Below are 19,057 nucleotides of genomic sequence, written 5' to 3' on the forward strand. Positions count from 1 at the left end.
AGCTGGACTAGCCACCTAGAGCTGGAGCTGCTGAGACACCCCTCTCCCTGGAAAGTAAAATCATCACGGTGCTGTTTCCTGCCTAACACGGCCCAAAGGACAGCTGTGCTCCACTTGCTACTTGCTACTGCTACACCTGGCCTCAGGGTACTTGCTACTGCTACACCTGGCCTCAGAGAATCTGGACTACTGCTGACTCCACCATCACAATGTCTAGAGTCACTACTACTGCCACTACAACAACTACTACTACTACTACAACTACAACAACTACAACTACAACTACTACTACAACTACTTCTACGACAGCTACAACTACTACCACTACTACTACTACTACTACTACTACTACAATGGGACCCACATTGCCACTGATACCTATGGGCTTAGGTTCCCGAATTGCAGCACTACCCTGCCATCCCTAGGTCCAAACATCCAGAGCACCCCTTCTTCACCAGAGTTCGTCCAGTGCTGCTCCCTGGCCACTAGGGATAGAATCACAGCTGCAACCCAAATCCCTGTAAACAAGCTGCTAGGGGGTACCTCAGAGTCACACATCTTTGGGCAACCTGCATTCAACCTCACCACAGAGAATAAACAAGCACCCCAAGATCCAAGTGCCACAAACAGTTCATGAGACCTTGAGCCTAGGAACCTAGCACCATAGCCATTTGGAATACCTAAACCTGGAACCCAGCACTGCTATAGCTACTTAAAGGCCATGTCAGACTTGAATCCAGAAAGGATACTCTAGTCTAAATCTACCCAGTGTGTGGAAAATGAGAATGAAGAAAACCCCCAAAGCCTTTGATATGGAGGATATTAACAACTTATGCCACCATCACTACCACAGATTTTTATGGTCTAGGCAACTGAGGTACCCACAGCTACTGCTGATATTGAATGTAGCCAAAGAAGCTGCATGAGGCCATACCATTTCACCTATTTTGAAAAAGAGTCACTACACCCTTCTCAACTGGCACACTAAAACTCAGATGCACATGAAAGTCTTTGTCTACAAAGGCAAGAGAAAAGCATCAAGTCACATTTAAGGGAATCTCCATTAGACTAGCAGTGGATTTATCTGCAGAAATCTTACAGGCCAGGAGAAAATGAGATGATATAACTCAAAGTGCTAAAAAAAAAAAAAAATCAGTCAAGAATGCTATTCCCAGCAAAGCAATCCTTCATAAATGAGGGAGAAATAAAGTCTGCGTAAGGCAAGCAAAAACTGAGGGAGTCCATCACTGCTAGATTGGCCTTACAAGAAATGGTTAAGGAAGTCCTACATCTGGAAGTAAAAAGATGTGTCACTATTTTTTTTTCTGTTTTTTTGTTTTGTTTTGTTTATTATTATTATTATTATTATTATTATTATAGAGACATAGACAAGTGTAAAGATCATTGGTAGAGCAGATATACAAAAAAAGGAATAATAATCAAATCTTATCACTATGGAAATGACCAAACTGCAATGATAAACAATGAGACAGAAATAAATGAACAAAGGATATACAAAACAACCAGAAAATAATTAACAAAATGACAGGAGTATGTCCTCACCTGTCAGTAATACCTTGAATGTAAGGAGATTAAATTCCTCACATAAAAGACTTAGGCTAGCAGAATAGACGGAGAAAAAAAAAAAATGACCCAACCGGATGCTGCCTACAAGTAACTGACTTCATCTGTAAAGACACTTGTGTGATTACATAGACTGAAAGTGAAGGAACAGAAAAAGATATTCCATGTGAACAAAAACCAAAAGTGAATTAGAGTAGCTATGCGTATCAGATGAAACAGACTTAAAGTCAAAAACTGTAAAAAGAGACCAAAAAGGTCATTATGTAATGATAAAGGGTCCAGTTGAACCAGAAGATATAACAATTGTGAATATATATTCACCCAACATCAGAGCACCCAGATATATAAAAACCAAATATTATTAAATCTAAAGGGTGAGACAGACTTCAATATAGTAATTGTTGGGGACTTCAACACTCACTCTCTGCATTAGACAGATATATATATACAGAAACCAACAAAGAAATGTTGAACAGGAAATGAATCTCAGACCAGACAGACCTAACAGACATTTCTAGAACATTTCATCCTATAGTTGCAGAATACACATGCTTTTCATCAGTAAATTCTGCACATGGAATGTTCTTGAGGATAGACCACATGTTCATCCACAAAATGAAGTTTCAACAAATTTAAATAAACTGAAAACATGGTAAGTATCTTCTCTTACCACAATGGAATAAAACTAGAAATTGATAACAAGAGTAACTTTTGAAATTATACAAATACATGGAAATTAAACAGCATGCTCCTGAATGAGAAGTAAGTCAATGAAAAAATTAAAAAGATAATTTAAAAATTTCTGGAAACAGATGAAAATAGCAACATCTGAAAACCTACGCCATACAACAAAGCCATTTTAGGAGGGAAACTTACAGCAATAAATACCTATATCTGAAAAGTGGAAATAAAATTAAAAACCTAACAATGTATATCAAGGAACTAGAAAAGTAAGAGCAAACCATGACCAAAATTAGTAGAAGAAAAAAATAATGAAGATCAGAGCAGAAATAAAATGGGAGCTACAAAAATACAAAAGATCAACAAAAGAAAAAGTTGGTTTTGTGAAAAGATAAAATTTGCAAATGGTTAGCTACACAAACCAAGAATAAAAGAGAAAAAGACCCAAATAAATAAAATCAGAAATGAAATAGGAGACTACCAGAGAAATATAAAGGATCATTAGAGACTATTCTGAACAACTATACACCGAAAAGTTAGAAAACCTAGCAGAAAGAAATAGACAAATTCCTGGACACATAAAACCTACCAAGATTGAACCAGTGAGAAATAGAAAACCTGGGCCGGGCGCGGTGGCTCATGGCTCTAATCCCAGCACTTTGAGAGGCCGAGGCGGGCGGATAATGAGGTCACGAAATCGAGACCTTCCTGGCTAACATGGTGAAACCGCATCTCTACTAAAAATACATAAAATTAGCTGGGCATCGTGACAGGTGCCTGTAGTCCCAGCTGCTCAGGAGGCTGAGGCAAGAGAATGGCATGAACCTGGGAGGAGGAGTTTGCAGTGAGCCAAGATCGCACCACTGCACTCCAGCCTGGGTGACAGAGAGAGACTCCGTCTCAAAGAAAGAAATAGAAAACCTGAACAGACCAATTATGAGTAACAAGACTGAATCTGTAATAAACAGCCTCTCATCAAATAACTGAGGAGCTGAGGGCTTCAATGCTGAATTACACCACAAATTTAAATAAATAATAGCAATTCTTCTCAAACCCTTCCAGAAAGTTGAAGAGGAGAGAATTCTTCAAAGTTCATTATTTCAGGTCAGCATTACTCTAATACCAAATCCAGACAAGGACACAACAAAAAAACAAAACTATAGACCAGTATCTCTGATTAACATAAATGCAAAAAACCTCAACCAAATACTAAGAAACTGAAACCAAATACTAAGCACATTAAAAAGATCATTCCCCATGACCTCAAGTGGGATTTATCCCAGAGATGCAAGGGATTCATCCCAATAGAGCAGACATACAAGGGAGAAAGGAAAAAGAATCAAACTTTGTCACCACAGGAAAATACTAAACTGCAATGATAAACAATAAGAAAGAAATCAACAAACATTATACAAAACAACCAGAAAATAATTAACAAAATGACAGGATATTTCAACATATGCAAGCCACCTTAAATATGATACATCACATTGACAGAGTGAAGAACAAAAACCATTTGATCATCTCAATAGATGCAGAAAATGCATTTGATAAAATTCAACAGGACTTCATGATAAAAACTCTCCACAGGTCAGAGGTAAAAGGAATATATCTGAACACAATAAAGGCCATATATAACAAACCCACAACCAACATCACACTGAACAGGGAAAAATTCAAAGGTTTTCCTCTAACATATGGAACAGACAAAAATATCCACTTTCACAACTTTTATTCAGCATAGTACCAGAAGTTCTAGCCACAGCAATTAGGCAAGGGAAAAAAAAAAAAAAAAGAGCATCCAAATTGGAAAGGAAGAAGTCAAATTGTCCCTGTTTGCAGATGACATTATCTTATACACACAAAACCCTTAAAACTCTACCAAAAATCTTTCAGAGGTGATACATGAATTCTGTAAATTTGCAGTACACAAAATTAATATACAAAACCAGTAGAATTTCTGTGTACCAACAACAAGCCAGCAGGAAAAAATAATCAAGAAAGCGATCCCATTTACAATAGGTACAAAAAATAAAATAAAGTATCTGGGAATAAATTTAACCAATGAGATAAAAACCTCTACAAGGAAAACTATTAAAAAAACTTATGAAATAAATTAAAGATTACACAAAAAAGTAGAAAGACACCCCAATCTCATGTTCACAGGTTGGAAGAATTAATATTGTTAAAATAACCAATTCTGCCAAAAGTGATCTACAGATTTCATGCAATCCCCGTGAAAATACCAAATACTTCTTCATAGAAATTAGAACAAAAAAAAACTCATAAAATTCTATGGAACCACAAAAGACTCCAAGCAGTGAAAGCGATCCTGAGTCAAAAGAATAAAGCTGAAGGCATCACACTAGCAAATTTCAAAATGTACTGCAAAACTGTAGGAGTAACCAAAACAGCATGGCGTGTTGAAGGGATCTCTGCACTCTCATGTTCATTGCAGTACTATTCACAATATCCAAGATTTGGAACCAACCTAAGTATCCATCAACAGATGAATGGATAAAGAAAATGTGGTACATCTACACAATGGAGTACGACTGAGCCATTAAAAAGGATGAGATCCTGTCATTTGCAGCAACATGGATGGAACTGAGGACATTATTTTAAGAGAAATAAACCAGGCACAGAAAGACAAATGTCGTTATTCTCACACATATGTGGGAGCCAAAATAGTTGATCTCATGGAGGTAAAGTGTAGAACAGTAGTTAACAGAGCCTATAGAGAAGGAGTGTTGGGGTTGGGGGAGGGGAATTAAGAGAGGTTGTTTACTGGATACAAAAATACAGTTAGAAGGAATAAGTTCTAGTGTTTGACAGCACAGGAGGGTGACTATAGTTAACAATAATTTATTGTGTAGTTCCAAATAGGTAGAAAATGCTCCCCACACAAAGAAATGATAAACGTTTGAGGTGATGGATATCCCAATTACCCTGTTTTGATCACCACACATTGTATGGAAGTATGAGATTGTCAGAGATATCCCATAAATGTGTATAATTATTATGTATTAGTGAAAATATTTCTGTATTTTGATTTGGAGAGTCTGCTATCTATGAGATAGTATAAAAAGCAATGGCCCAGATGTAAAGTCTCAGTTTCTTATTGCATAAAAAGCAATGGCCCAGATGTAAAGTCTCAGTTTCTTATTTATCTGAATCCCAGAGTGTGCACATTTAAGAAAATCACACCTAAAACCTAGACATGTCAAGCACTTCAAAGGAGTTGATGAAGACTGAACAAAATCATATATATGAAGCAGCTCTGAAAACCCTAAAATCCTATACAAATATCAGGGAGTATGCATGTGATGAGAAGACTGGGATATGAAATCCTGCCTGCCACCTCCAGCATTCCATGAAGGAAAAACAGAAATTGTGCTTAGGGAATGCTGGCCTATGTACCGTTATTTCACTCATTTGTTAGTGTTCTACTCATTCAAGGCCCTCTCAGAAAAAGGGAACTATTCTAGAAAATATCCTGAAGAGCCTAGCATAATGAGCTTCTTCCTACCACCAAAGAAGATACACAAAAGACTACATTTCAGGACACAGTAATTCACCAAACCATGGCTACTCTGTACATAGACCACTTGTGAAGTTCTAGTTACTGAAATGTAAAGGCTACAGAAAACTTAGGTGGGTTTGAGTGGGAGGCAGGTGGGTAGATTTGTGGATGGGAAGCTAACCACATTGATGCGTTGCCCAATATAATCTCATAGTAACACTATAAAGTAGATATTAGTATCGTTGTTTTAAAAAGGAGGAAACCAAGACTCAGGGAGAAGCTCATCCAAGCTTACTCAGGAAGTATTTGGGGCTGGGATTTAAAGTTCACTCTTTATTGTGACATTCAAGTACCTAAGTGATCAGAGGCATTTAACAATGTTCGTAGGAGCATAGTTTGTAACAGCAGTCAACGAATCAACACAATTTACATTTAAAATTTTAAAATGAAGAATAAAATTCAATTGTCCCTCAGCAAGGGAAATAATAAGCCATAAAATATTCAACTGATACAACTAAAAAGCAGTGAAAATAAATACAACCTCCAAGTCAACACGGATGAGTCTAACAATGTGCCAAAAAAAAAAAAAAATCAGTATATGTTCTCTTAAAGTTCAAAATCTTGTGAAAAGAAACATTTTATTCAGTAGATGATTAAACCAAAATTCAATTTAGTGGTTTCTTCTTCTTGGGGAGGAAGAGGGTGTGATCAGGGAGGGCACTTTTTTTAATTAATGAAATTTTCTATTTCTCAAGCCAACTTGGGTATTTATTATTCTTTAAATAAATATTTTTATACTTTTGAGTGAATTTAATGTGAAATTTTAAAACACAAAGACACATACAAAAAGAATATGGGTATCAAATGCCTAAGGCTGTCTCTGGAACTTGATCTCAACATATTTTTTGATATTGATTTGTTATTATCATTCTTGCTTAAAGATGTAAAAGGTAGTAGTAAATTCCACAGCAGGAAAAGGAGCAATGACATGCCATACTTTTCTAAGAACCATGGGTAATACTATTTGTGAAGTTTGTCAAGTGAGTCAAAGGCATAGTTCTTCACTCCAGGAGGCAAACAGTGTTTCTGTCCTCACGATATCCACTCTGCCCCCTCCCACTGGAGCCTAGTCCCTCACCCTTGGCTTGCCTGCTCTTGGCCTTGGAACCCAGCTTTGCCTCTGTAGTCACTCCCTCCTGTCACTGATTTCTGGCCACAAGTCTTGGTTTTCAAACTTTTTGTTCCATCTATTTCAGCCCACTCATGAATTACTCTTGCCTGGGGACAGATGGCATTCCCAGGCACGGGCTTGGCAGGGAAAGATGAATTCGGTGAATTAAGCCAATGGAATCCTTTCTGAAAGTCATAATTGACCTGACAGGGCCGTTTCTATCCTAAATCCAGGGGTAGCTTGAGATGATATAATGAGAGCTCCACAACTGAGGCCATATTTCTCAAAGTATGTTACACTGGTCAGAATCACCTGGGGCACATGTTAAAAATGCAGATTACTGGGCCCATCCAGAGCATTAGCACAGGAGCATCTGAGAGTGGGGCCCAGGATTTGGCCTCTGAAAAACACCCCTTATGATAGCTCTGATGCTCTTTGACTTCCCTGTAAAATTGGTATCTTGAGGAAACCTGCCCTATCAAATATTGAACTGATCTAAACATGGACACAACTTTGGATGCTGAGCATATGGGTTTGTGAAAGACACATCACCAACCAAAATGATGAGCAACCACCAAGTCATGTTCAGGGGGGAAAAAAAAAAGTGCAGGTCACACTTTTCTCAATATAGCCATTTTACTGCTTAAACACTGTTCAGATTTTACTCACAGTGAAGCTGCTCCAACACTAGGTAGGGGATCAGCATAGGTAAAAACGAAGAGAAAATGTCCTCTGCCTTTTAAATTACCTCTCTCCATTCTTATTGGCCTAGTCAGATTTATGGAGGGTGTGAAGGAGGCGGGGAGAGTCATATCAAAATTTTTACACAAATGTAGAAGGGCAGAGGGGACATGTCCACTTAAACAGCTGGCCTGGTTGTATCATTATCAACTGCCTTTCTTCTGAAGTTTCATCTAAGATTGAGCCAGAACAGAGTGTGTGTCTATCCATTTTATTTTGGGCAAAGATAATAGATGTGATTAGAACCTTAGTGTATTTTTGCTAGATTTTTCTATAAAAAGATCTGATTGAGGATTATGAAACCTCCAGTTTTCCAAAGTGCTTAAAATGTTATACTATTGCTTCAAATTTATAAGGAGTGTTCATGACCTGATTATCTCAGTCATGCAAGTATTTCTTCTATTGTTAAAGACCTAGTGAACTGGTTGGTATCTTGAAGTTTCATGTGGAAAAAGGCACATTCCTGGCATACAGCATTAATGAAGGTGCACATAAGATACAAAGCCTTGTCTTGGGAAAACGAACTAGAGACTTTAACTAGAAAACTGTTTCAGATCAGTTAAAAATGTAAAATATAGCGACCATAGAGTTTAATTGTACAGTGGTAGTTTCAACTTCTGTACCAAGAGACAATTTTTTTTTTTTTTTTTTTTGCATTTTCTTGGGATTGGCCCACAGCTACAGCCATATTGGACAGATGTTTTTAACTCTAAGTGCAATGTTGAATTACCTATTATTTATTTGCTATGCAGATTGAATATTTTGCATGAGCATTCAAAAACATCTGTTCATAGTTTGAACTTATGTCTATTGTTTTCTACTACAAAATGTACTGTCTAAAGATGGAAAGTCCTGTCTTTAATGAGTGGTAAGAAATTTGCTCACAACAACCAGTTACATACAGAGACATACTACCCATGTTGGGAAGGGATAGATTACAGTTATCAAAATATGTACATGCTACTTTTCTCTCCCTTATGTTTCCCCACTTTCTCTATTGGCATCTTTGTGAAAGCAGGGTGGCATGCTGCCTTATCGTTGCTGCTCCTTATTACCCTCAACTGACAGCAAGGAAAGTAGGCAAGGCGATTAAGCAATGTGGCAGCCCATTTTTATCAGTTTACCTTCAAAAAAAGCCAAGAAAAATTTCGTGAAGAAGGGCTAGAGGTGCTTTATAACGAGGGAAGTGCTGTGGAGTATTTATTTTTAAGAGTCAATGACTTCCCTGCAAGACAGGTACTATCAATTTTGAAGTTATTTTGAATTAAAGGTAATCTGATTTTACATGAAGAAAAAACCAACACGCAGAATACACTCTTGGAGGTGACCAACCTTTTTAGAGCTGCTTGATTTCGCCATAACTTGAACTTTTTACAAAAAAGTGCTCAACTGTTATTTTTCAATTCCAAAGATTTTTGTGTTAATAATTTAATACGAAACTAGAAACAAGCTGGTGTAAAGCAACTATCTTAACGCATATGTAATCTAGTTTTGGGGTCTGAAAATACTGAAAACTTACTAGCTTCATCAGCTAGAACCAAATATTCTGGATAATCGGTAGTATGTATGTAACCAGATATATGCAATCATAGATATATGCATATATAGACACATGTATACATATAGACACATATGCACATAAAAGAATTACCAATTTTTAGCCTATTATTGGACACTAAACATCACAATTTAATCTTTGGTGATGCACAAAGCACTGTTTGCTATCCTGCAGATCCTTGGAGTCAACTTTATGGTTATGAATCAGCAAGCTTACTAAGTAATGAAATACGAGAGTGTCTGAGGAGAGTTTCCTCTCCATTGGACTCAGCTTATAGAACTGAGTACCAACACTAGAGCTAGAAGAAGTGGTACTGATTTTTTTGATTGTATCCACATGAAGTACATGCAATATAAAAAATTTAAGCTCCATTAGGCAACTGCAATACCCCGAAATAAATGATCTAGAGACTAGGCCCAAAGTGTACAGTAGACAAAATGCTTCATAGCATCCAAAATGTGAGGGACCTTAGCCGTGAGATAGCAGAGTTGGATGTGTTCATCAGCATTCCTATTCCGCACTGCTGTGGATGCACCTCTTAAATTTATCTTTGTACCTACATTTGATTTTATGGGCTAACTCAGACAGATTAGTAAATTGAACTTTATACTTCTGCATTTTAAGAATTTAAGCTTGTTATACGAATTTAAACCTTGTTACACAGTTCCCACACAACTCCCCACCATTTTAGATTATTACATCAGAAAGCCAGAAACACTTTTGAAGAAAAAAGTTTATTTTTATTCATTTATGCAAAGACAGTATCAGCAACAGGTAGCAGAAACATTTTTCTAAGTTCAGAATTAATTTTCCATTTTGAAAGGTTTAGGACTTAGTATCTCTTTTACCTTACGCTTTTAAATACTTCACTCCAACAAAGACAAAAATTTATTCCCTTACTTTTCCTTAAGGTCATATCGGAATAATCTGAATTAGCTCTTTAGAATATAGGTATCATTTATAGAAATCTGGAGATTTAATCACAGAATGATGTACATCAGAATGTTAAAGCACTAAAAAAACTATGGGTGATTTTTAATGGACAAATTCATGGTGCTTTTGATTTCTGAGGTGTAATAAAGCCCTCTTGAGAATTCTAAAGTTAAAATACTCTCTCCTTCAGATTCAGAATGAAAATGTTGAGAAATCATAGACCCCAGTGGGCATTACTAATATGGCCCATAGTAACTACATTAACTTAAGAGTCTCCATGTTTTAGGGAAGAAGCCATTGAAAGAAGGGCCAGAAAGCCACTTTAAACTCATGTCCATGGCAGATCAAATGATACTGATACAAATGTTTCCCTCAGAAAGGTATTATATCCCATTGCTACCATTCCACGGCTTGGCCCTTGAACTGCTCATACAGCTACTTCCATTCTTTACATCACCAGTCCTAAGAGCAAACCTCCTGAAAGACTAGTAAAAGAGGCTGGGAAAAAAAGACTGTGCGTATAGCAAAAGGGCTCTGGTGCTCTAGCTGTGTGGTCACAATATAAAATGAGGACACTACCTAATCTAGAAACAACATTAACTTTAACTCTAGCAGATTCTTAAGATATACTTACTAAACAACTTTCGTGATTTAGAAATATCAAAACTACCTATTTTGTCTCCTCTGGACATATTTTATTTTACAAAATGAAATATAACAGGCTAAACAACAAAAATAAAAATCTATTTATAGCAAGTAACTAATACTTCAATGTTTTTATAAAAGCAATTCCTGATTAATCTTTGAGTGACATAAAAAAGTTGCAGCGTTCTTTAATACCAGTTATTTTGCAAATTTCACATACAGCCATTAAGTTTAGCATTTCAAGGAACAAATTTTTTTTTAATAAAAACGAAGAATGGTAACTCATTGAGAAGGTTATATACCTAGTAAAGTTTAGTTTGTCTCGGATTCTTTAAAAAAGTAGGCCCAGAATTTTAGTTACCTAATTACTATCCCAATCGAATTGGATATATATATATATGGATTCTAGATAAAAGATAACATACTTTGAACAAACATTATGATTCACTGACTGGACTGTTTGCTTAGAATCTGTTTTACTGGGTTTGGATAAGAAGACTTCAATAAAGCTAATTATACATTGAGTTCCACTGATTAAAAATGCAGTTTTAAAAATTCTGCTTTTCAGGTAAATTTCTAGATAAATCATAAATGCAAAGCTCAATACTGAAATACTGTACTGTTCACAGGTACTTCTTGGAGAAGTGAAATGCTTGTGTTCGGACTATCAAAATTCTTAGCTTTCAAATCAGGTTTTAAAAACTTGTTTTTGAAAATCAGTATTTGCTTTTAAACACTTAAAATGCAAATTTCATTTTTTTAAAAATCCTTGCAGATAAATCTTAACATTCTTTCAGTCTCAATTATTTGTTACTTTAAACTATATATTAAACACAGAACCAGGTTCTAAATAAACATCTAAGGAAGAACAGTTTCAATGTAAGATAAAACTAGAGAGTCTAATAATACAACTTATACAGAAAGTTTCAGTGTGATTTACCAAAATTCAGAATTTCTGTAACAGTGGAAAACTTTTAGCTTAATATTCAAAACCACCAACTTCCCACAAAACTAGACAGCTGAGAGGATCAAACAGATTTAAATACTGTCAAACTTCTTCTGAAGCGATGCACTCTTTTATCCTGGAAAAGACAGAAATAGTCCTTTTATTTTACCGAAAATTTCTGATGACTACTATGGGTCTGAAAGTCGTCAAAACTTAAACCGTTTGTTTTGAGTTTAAAAATTACAAATAATAAGAAAAAAAGATGATTCTTTTCAGGAAGCATATTTGAACACTGGGATGATAAATGTACCAAGATGGCTAGTTTTATTAAACAGTTAAAAAAGAAATCAATAATTAAAGAAAACAAATTCCAGTAAACTCAGAAATAACAGGACTTAAACTCAGTATCATTTTATGTACTTCTTAGTTAATAATTTTGCAGTGATGTCCCAAAGACAGCTGGTAGAAAATGTAATTGTAAAAAATACTTTTTTTCACTAATTGAACTGCATTTAATAGCAACTACAGCTTGCGAACAGCTCTCCAATCTGAAAGTTCATGTTTTTAGATTAAAATATGTAAGTTTTGGCATTTAAAGACGTATCATTAACCTGTGAAGACGTGCCATTCTTTAGAAAGGAAGATAAAACTTTAAAATACATGCAAAACTTTATTTTCACTCTATGTTGCCTACAGACATGCAAAGAGAAGTGAGAGGCCTTACAAGGAGGAATGGGAATGAGTAAACGAGTAATAACATTTCCTTTTCTACAAAGCTGTGCCCTTTTTTTAAGACTTCAGTTTCATTTTCAGCCTTCATTTTTAAGGCTTCAGTTTCATTTCAAGCCATAAAAGTGGCTTCTGGAAGTTACCTCATCTGTCAAAAGAGTGATAATCTATTTAGGTTAAAATCTAGAAAACTGGACACCAACATGTATCTTCAGAGGTCATGTAGGAAGCAAGATTGTGAAAGGGCTGGATAATTAAGACAATGAAGAGTGAAATCAGCTATGGAAATTGTAAATACATTCAAAAATATCTCAGGCATTCTAATTCAATATAACAACATGCAGTCAATCAAAATAGGTCTAGATGTTAGACAACTGCAGGATGCCAACTTCTGATTCCTCTCCCAAATAAGCAGAAAACTCTGCAAGTTTCAAGGGGAGTCTTTTGTCTAACACCAGACTTGAGTTCTCAAGTTTTAAACTTGAGAACTCAAGTTTAAAAAAATATTTTCTGGGCCGGACATGGTGGCACACGCCTGTAATCCCAGCACTTCGGGAGGCTGAGGCAGGAGGATCACTTGAGCCCAGGAGTTGGGCACGGTGGCTCACGCCTGTAATCCCAGCATTTTGGGAGGCCAAGGCAGGCATGTCACAAGGTCAGAAGATCGAGACCATCCTGGCTAACAGGATGGAACCCCATCTTTACTAAAAACACAAAAAATTAGTTGGGCGTGGTGGCAGGTACTTATAGTCCCAGCTACTCGCGAGGCTGAGGCAGGAGAACGGCATGAACCTGGGAGGGAGCAGAGCTTGCAGTGAGCCAAGATTGCACCACTGCACTCCAGCCTGGGTGACAGAGTGGGACTCTATCTCAAAAACAAAAACAAACAAACAAAAAAAACTTTTTAACTAGCTAAGTGTGGTGGTGCATGTCTGTAGTCCTAACTATTCGGGACGCTGAGGCAGAAGGATCCCTTGAGTGCAGGAGTATGAGGTTGTAGTAAGCTGTGATTGTGACACTGCACTCCAGCCTGGATGACCAAATGAGGTCACCTCAAAAAAAACAAAAAAACAAAAAAACACAATCTTTTTAACCAGCTAAGTGTGGTGGTGCAAGTCTGCAGTCCTAACTATTTGGGACGCTGAGGCAGAAGGATCCCTTGAGTGCAGGAGTTTGAGGTTGTAGTAAGCTGTGATTGCGACACTGCACTCCAGCCTGGATGACCAAATGAGGTCAACTCAAAAAAAAAACAAAACAAAAAAACAAAACAAAAACAAAAACAAAAACAAAACAAAACAAAACAATAACACACGAAAGACTGTTTTCTGCTTTGAACATCATTTAAGTACTACTGCAGACACCAATGTAATCAGAACTTTGGGCAAGGTAAGCTGATGTACAATTCCAGTTCTTTCTTTTCTAAATTATACTATCTATGTAGAATGAAGCAACAAGAGAACAAATGTCAAATTTAAATATGTTTACTCCCTGTTGCAAAGATGTTAAGAACTTAATTCTGCTATGTGCCTCTACTCTTCTACATTATACAGATGATCCATAATACAACCTTTTAAAAAGTCTTAAGCTTCATCCCATATCCATTCACAGATGAAAAAAAGCTGGTTGTGTTTTAAGACACAAAGCGATGGTTAAACATTTTCTTTCTAATGTAAAGTGTGTAGCCAGTTTTGACAAATCTGGCAGTTCCACTAAAGGTTGAATATGACTTAGCAATTCCATTCCCAAGTATATACGCAAGAGAAGCAAGCACGTATGTCCACACAATAACTTGTACGTGAATGTTCACAGCATTATTTATAACAGCTAAAAAATGGAAATAATCCAAATGTCTTTAACAGATGAATGCATAAACAGAATAAAGTAATATCTACAAATGAAAAGAAATGATGAAGTTCTGATAAGTGCTAGAATACTGATGAACCTTACAAACATTATGCTGAGTGAAAACATCCAGTCACAAAATGCCACATCATTATGTGTGATTCCATATACAAGAAATGTCCGCCACAGGAAAATCCTTAGAGGAAAAAAGTAAATTAGTGGTTGCCTGGGGATACACAAGTTCTGGGAAAATAGCAGGTGACTGCTAAGGTAGTGGGGTGATTTTTGGGGTGATTTAAATATTCTAAAATTGATTGTGGACATGGTTGCACAACCTTGAATATACGAAAAAACAGTGAAGTGCACACTTTAAATACATAAATTGTATTACTGCTATTATTTCAATAAAATTGTTACTTAAAAAACACCTTCCCTTTATTAACCATAGTATTTTTCTCCCACTGGGCTGACCAGGTTAGTTCTTTTTCATATTTATAGACTTAAAACCACAAGAACCCAGAAACCTTTAGTCCTGTACCTTCTCATTCTAGACTTGTAAAAACTAGAACCTTAATAAAAGATTTATCTATCCAACATGGATAGAAAGTGGGATCAGAAATCAGATCTTTCTGGAATTCAACTAGCCACATTCTCTTCCACTTCACCAACTCTGAATCAACCTTTCTTTCTTTCTACTGAACTTTTTACTGCTTCATTTTACCCCTTTTCTCCCTTCACACTGTTCAGGTGTATCATCTGAATAAACCATTTCTTTTCTTCTCTTTAGTCCAATACGCATGTATTAAGTTCTACTTTTCTTCTCTTTTTTTTATTTTTATTTTTTTTGAGAGAAAGGTCTCTCACTCTGTTGCCCAGGCTGGACTACAATGGCACGATCACGGCTCGGTGCAGCCTCAACTTTCCAGGCTCAAGCAATCCTCCTGCCTCAGACTCCTCTGGAGTAGTTGGGACTACAGGCATGTACTATCACAACTGGATGATTTTTGTATTTTTTTGTAGAGATGGTGTTTTGCCATGTTACCCAGGGTGGTCTCAAACTCCTGAGCTCAAGAAATCCACCCACCTCAGCCCCCAAGTGTTGGGATTACTGGCGTGAGCCACTGTACCCGGCCAAGATCTGCTTTCTGTATCTAAAATTTTCTTTTACTATTTGGTCATGGTAGTCAACTAACTCTCTTCTCTAGTAAACCCTTTCAATTACAAATTTCTGCTGCAGGGTTCTTCCCTAAATTCGACTACATATATATATCAAGGTTTGGCAGCAGAAAATATACTGCCAAGTAAAACCCATACTGGTTTACTGGGTTACAGTCAAATGCCAACAGTTCAATTAAATGCTCTAGGCCGAGCGCGGTGGCTCACGCCTGTAATCCCAGCACTTTGGGAGGCTGAGGCGGGCAGATCACGAGGTCAGGAGATAGAGAACATCCTGGCTAACACGGTGAAACCCCGTCTCTACTAAAAATAGAAAAAAATTAGCTGGGCGTGGTGGTGGGCGCCTGTAGCCCCAGCTACTTGGAAGGCTGAGGCAGGAGAATGGCATTAAGTAAACCCACGAGGTTGAGCTTGCAGCTTGCAGTGAGCCTAGATGGTGCCACCGCACTCCAGCCTGGGTGACAGAACGAGACTCCGTCTCAAAAAAAAAAAAATTCCTCTAAGAAATCTCAAAATACATGTACCACAAGGAAAACAGCTAACTTGAGAGGGAACAAGTGGGCTTTTTAATTATGCATACCATTCCTTTCATACCTTGAAGTAGTCATCTTGAGTAACAACAGAATTTATCAGTCTGCTCTCTGGATTAAACAGACAAGATACCACCATCTGTATGCTTCGGTCCACAGATTTCTGAAACACACAAGTTTTCAGTAATGTAAAGACAACTCGTTCTTTCACTCGCTCTTAATAAGGGTGTGTGTTTCTTTTATTTTGATGGTTTACTGAACATATTAGTTTATTTCTAAAGAAACGCAAAAAATGCTAAGAGAGGCTGGCAACAGTGGCTCACACCTGTAATGCCAGCATTTTGGGAGGCCGAGGCAGACAGATCACCTGAGATCAGGAGTTCAAGACCATCCTGGCCAACACGGCGAAACCCCTTCTCCACTAAAAAATACAAAAATTAGCTGGGTGGCGGGCGCCTGTAATTCCACCTATTCAGGAGGCTGAGGTAGGGAGAATTACTGGAACCTAGGAGACGGAAGTTGCAGTGAGCCGAGATCACACCACTGCACTCCCAGCCTGGGTGACACCGGAAGACCCTGTCTCAAAAAAAAAAAAAAATTTTTCATAAAAATGTGATTTGTAATTCCTACCACATATCCTCAGTATGTAAGTTTTCTGACAAATCAAAGAATTATTTTAGAACCTTAGTGATACAATACTGGTTTAAAAAGCTCAGTTTGTTAAATCCCTAAGTGAACTCCAATGTTTCAAGAAAAAAAAAAAAAAAAAAACTCAGGACAAAACCTGCCAATTACACTGTAAGAGTATGTTTTAATATTTATTCACTATTTAAAATCCAATATCAAATCAAGGAATTTACACTCCAATGGGATTTCTTGGGTATTATACCTATTACCAGTACATCAACTACTTCCACACTCCCACCTATTTAACAGAACATATGTGATGCAAGAGTGACAGTATTGTTATTACAGAAATTTGCAGCAATGATAAAAAACAGAAACAACGCTGTCTATTTCAGTATTTGAATAATTACTCCTGACTTCACCACTGTTGGATACTTCTGCCACATATAATGTTATGGAGAGAATGCTTATTTAAATAATATTTTTCACTGCTTAAGATCAAAACTGTGGTAAAAGAAAAGGGACATATAATTCATAGGAATTCTTCTTTTGAGTAGAATTCTAGAGGAAACCCTCCCATAGCATTCTTCCAAATCATATTAATACAGTATTTATTAAAGAATGGCTTTTTAAAATTAGTGGAACTGAAATACAGGAAACGACTGCTGAATCAGAAACTTTATGTATATACTGAATATTTGGGGTATCTGAAATTTCAACAACCTTCACATTAACTTCTGAGTATCGGTCCATTATTTAAGCTCCATGATTTATGGCTAACATCTTAAAATTTGGGCAAAAATGTTTGCTTCTCAAAAAAAGTTATTAAAACTAGAAAAAAACACAAAATACATATTTAAAAAAAATTCAAAGTTAGATGTTTGCCTTCTGTGGGCCATTTCCAGAGGGTGTGGTAGCTTCATGAATTGAGCATTCATTTGGCACAACATCACCTCCTGTATCAACTTCTCCACAGTGATAGTTAAGCGCTGAATAAGGCCTATATTTAAAATAATGAAAGTGTAATTAAACAGATACACAGATACGTTTAAAAGCTACTTATTTATTCCTCAAAAAGGTGAGCTGGTATCAAAAGCTTCAACGTAGGTTGTGTTGAAATTCAATTGGGCTACTTCAGAAACCTTGTTTTAAACGAAAAGTCGAAATACATTAAGGCAGCCTTTGGTTTTAAAATCTCTTCCAGGCATCAACATAATCAGAGGTAGAAGGATTCTAAGAAACAAAGGTAGTACGGGAGTGTTTGAGAATTTTAACACTTATTATATCCTTCAAATATCCGGTCGTGATGTAAGACAGCAGCTCTGGTGTATTCGAGGTAATACTCTAATTCCTCTTTAAGAGGAATTAATAGCAAAACATTTTATTCCGATTCCTCTTTAAGAGAAATTAATAGCAAAACATTTCGGTTTCTCTTCAACAAATTTTTTATGGCTAGTAAAGCCAGAGGCATATTCTAGGCAGATACATGCTAATTCTAAAGCCAAGTTAATACTACCATTCCTGGATTATATGGTCTATCAACAAGTAACAGAACACTTATCATTATGTGGACCAGCTACTGTTTCAGCACACAAAAACCTGAGAGACAAAAAGGCACTGTTGCTCCCATGGGAGTTTACAATTGGGTTAAAGTAACAAAACATAAAACATTAATATAAAGAACCATTTAAAAATATCTATAGGCATATATGGCATAGAAAAAAAAGTCAAGAAAGATGAGGAAGTATATGTTTCATTAATTTCACTTTACTCCATAACCCCTTTTGCTCCCCAACAGGCCATTGTGGTGGCATCTTAAAAAAAAAAAAAAAAAGAAGGAAACCAAAACTATTAAAATATTCTTACACATTTTAAAACACTCATGAGATACACAATATTGAAGCACTTACCATGCTGGCTCCTTTGTTACTAAAATGAAAGAAACAGAGTAGAAAAAAGAAGTACTTTATGTTTCTAACCCCTGACGTTCTTGTTACTTTTATATGTAAAACCTCGCCATTTTCCCAATTTTCTGGAGTTGGCATTGTGGAAATCTCAAGGATACGAGTTCTTTCAATTTATTACTTATCACCATAGATATGATTATGGGTCACAGATATAGTCACATCTATGAAAAGAGGCCCAGAGAACTACTATCATGAAGCAGCAAGCTAAAATAGAAATATAATTGGAATTCTGTGCTCTAAGAATGGGATGATAATTTTATTTCACTCTATCTCCCTAAACAATTGATGAAAGTCAGTCTGAATGTTTCAGCTATTTGACAGTGAAGATGAAAAACTACATGCTGAAATACAGAAGGGGACAATGAATCTCAGAAAACTGTTTCACAGAGAATCTCAGAAAACTG

General features: G+C 36.5%; 1 protein-coding gene across 1 annotated transcript in view; it reads right to left on the reverse strand.

Annotated features, from left to right (window-relative positions):
* Window positions 1-9,973: 9,973 nt before the first annotated feature.
* Window positions 9,974-19,057, reverse strand: part of LOC129025960 (deleted in azoospermia protein 1-like) — a 54,731-nt gene continuing 45,647 nt past the window's right edge. The window contains exons 23-24 of the mRNA XM_054473495.1: window positions 16,124-16,222; window positions 9,974-11,918 (exon numbers count right to left, since the gene is read on the reverse strand). Coding sequence (XP_054329470.1) covers window positions 11,865-11,918; window positions 16,124-16,222 — 153 coding nt within the window. The 3' untranslated portion in view covers window positions 9,974-11,864. The remainder of the gene's footprint in view (window positions 11,919-16,123; window positions 16,223-19,057) is intronic.

The sequence above is a fragment of the Pongo pygmaeus genome, chromosome Y, assembly GCF_028885625.2.
Source record: "Pongo pygmaeus isolate AG05252 chromosome Y, NHGRI_mPonPyg2-v2.0_pri, whole genome shotgun sequence".
NCBI classification, from domain to species: Eukaryota; Metazoa; Chordata; class Mammalia; order Primates; family Hominidae; genus Pongo; species Pongo pygmaeus.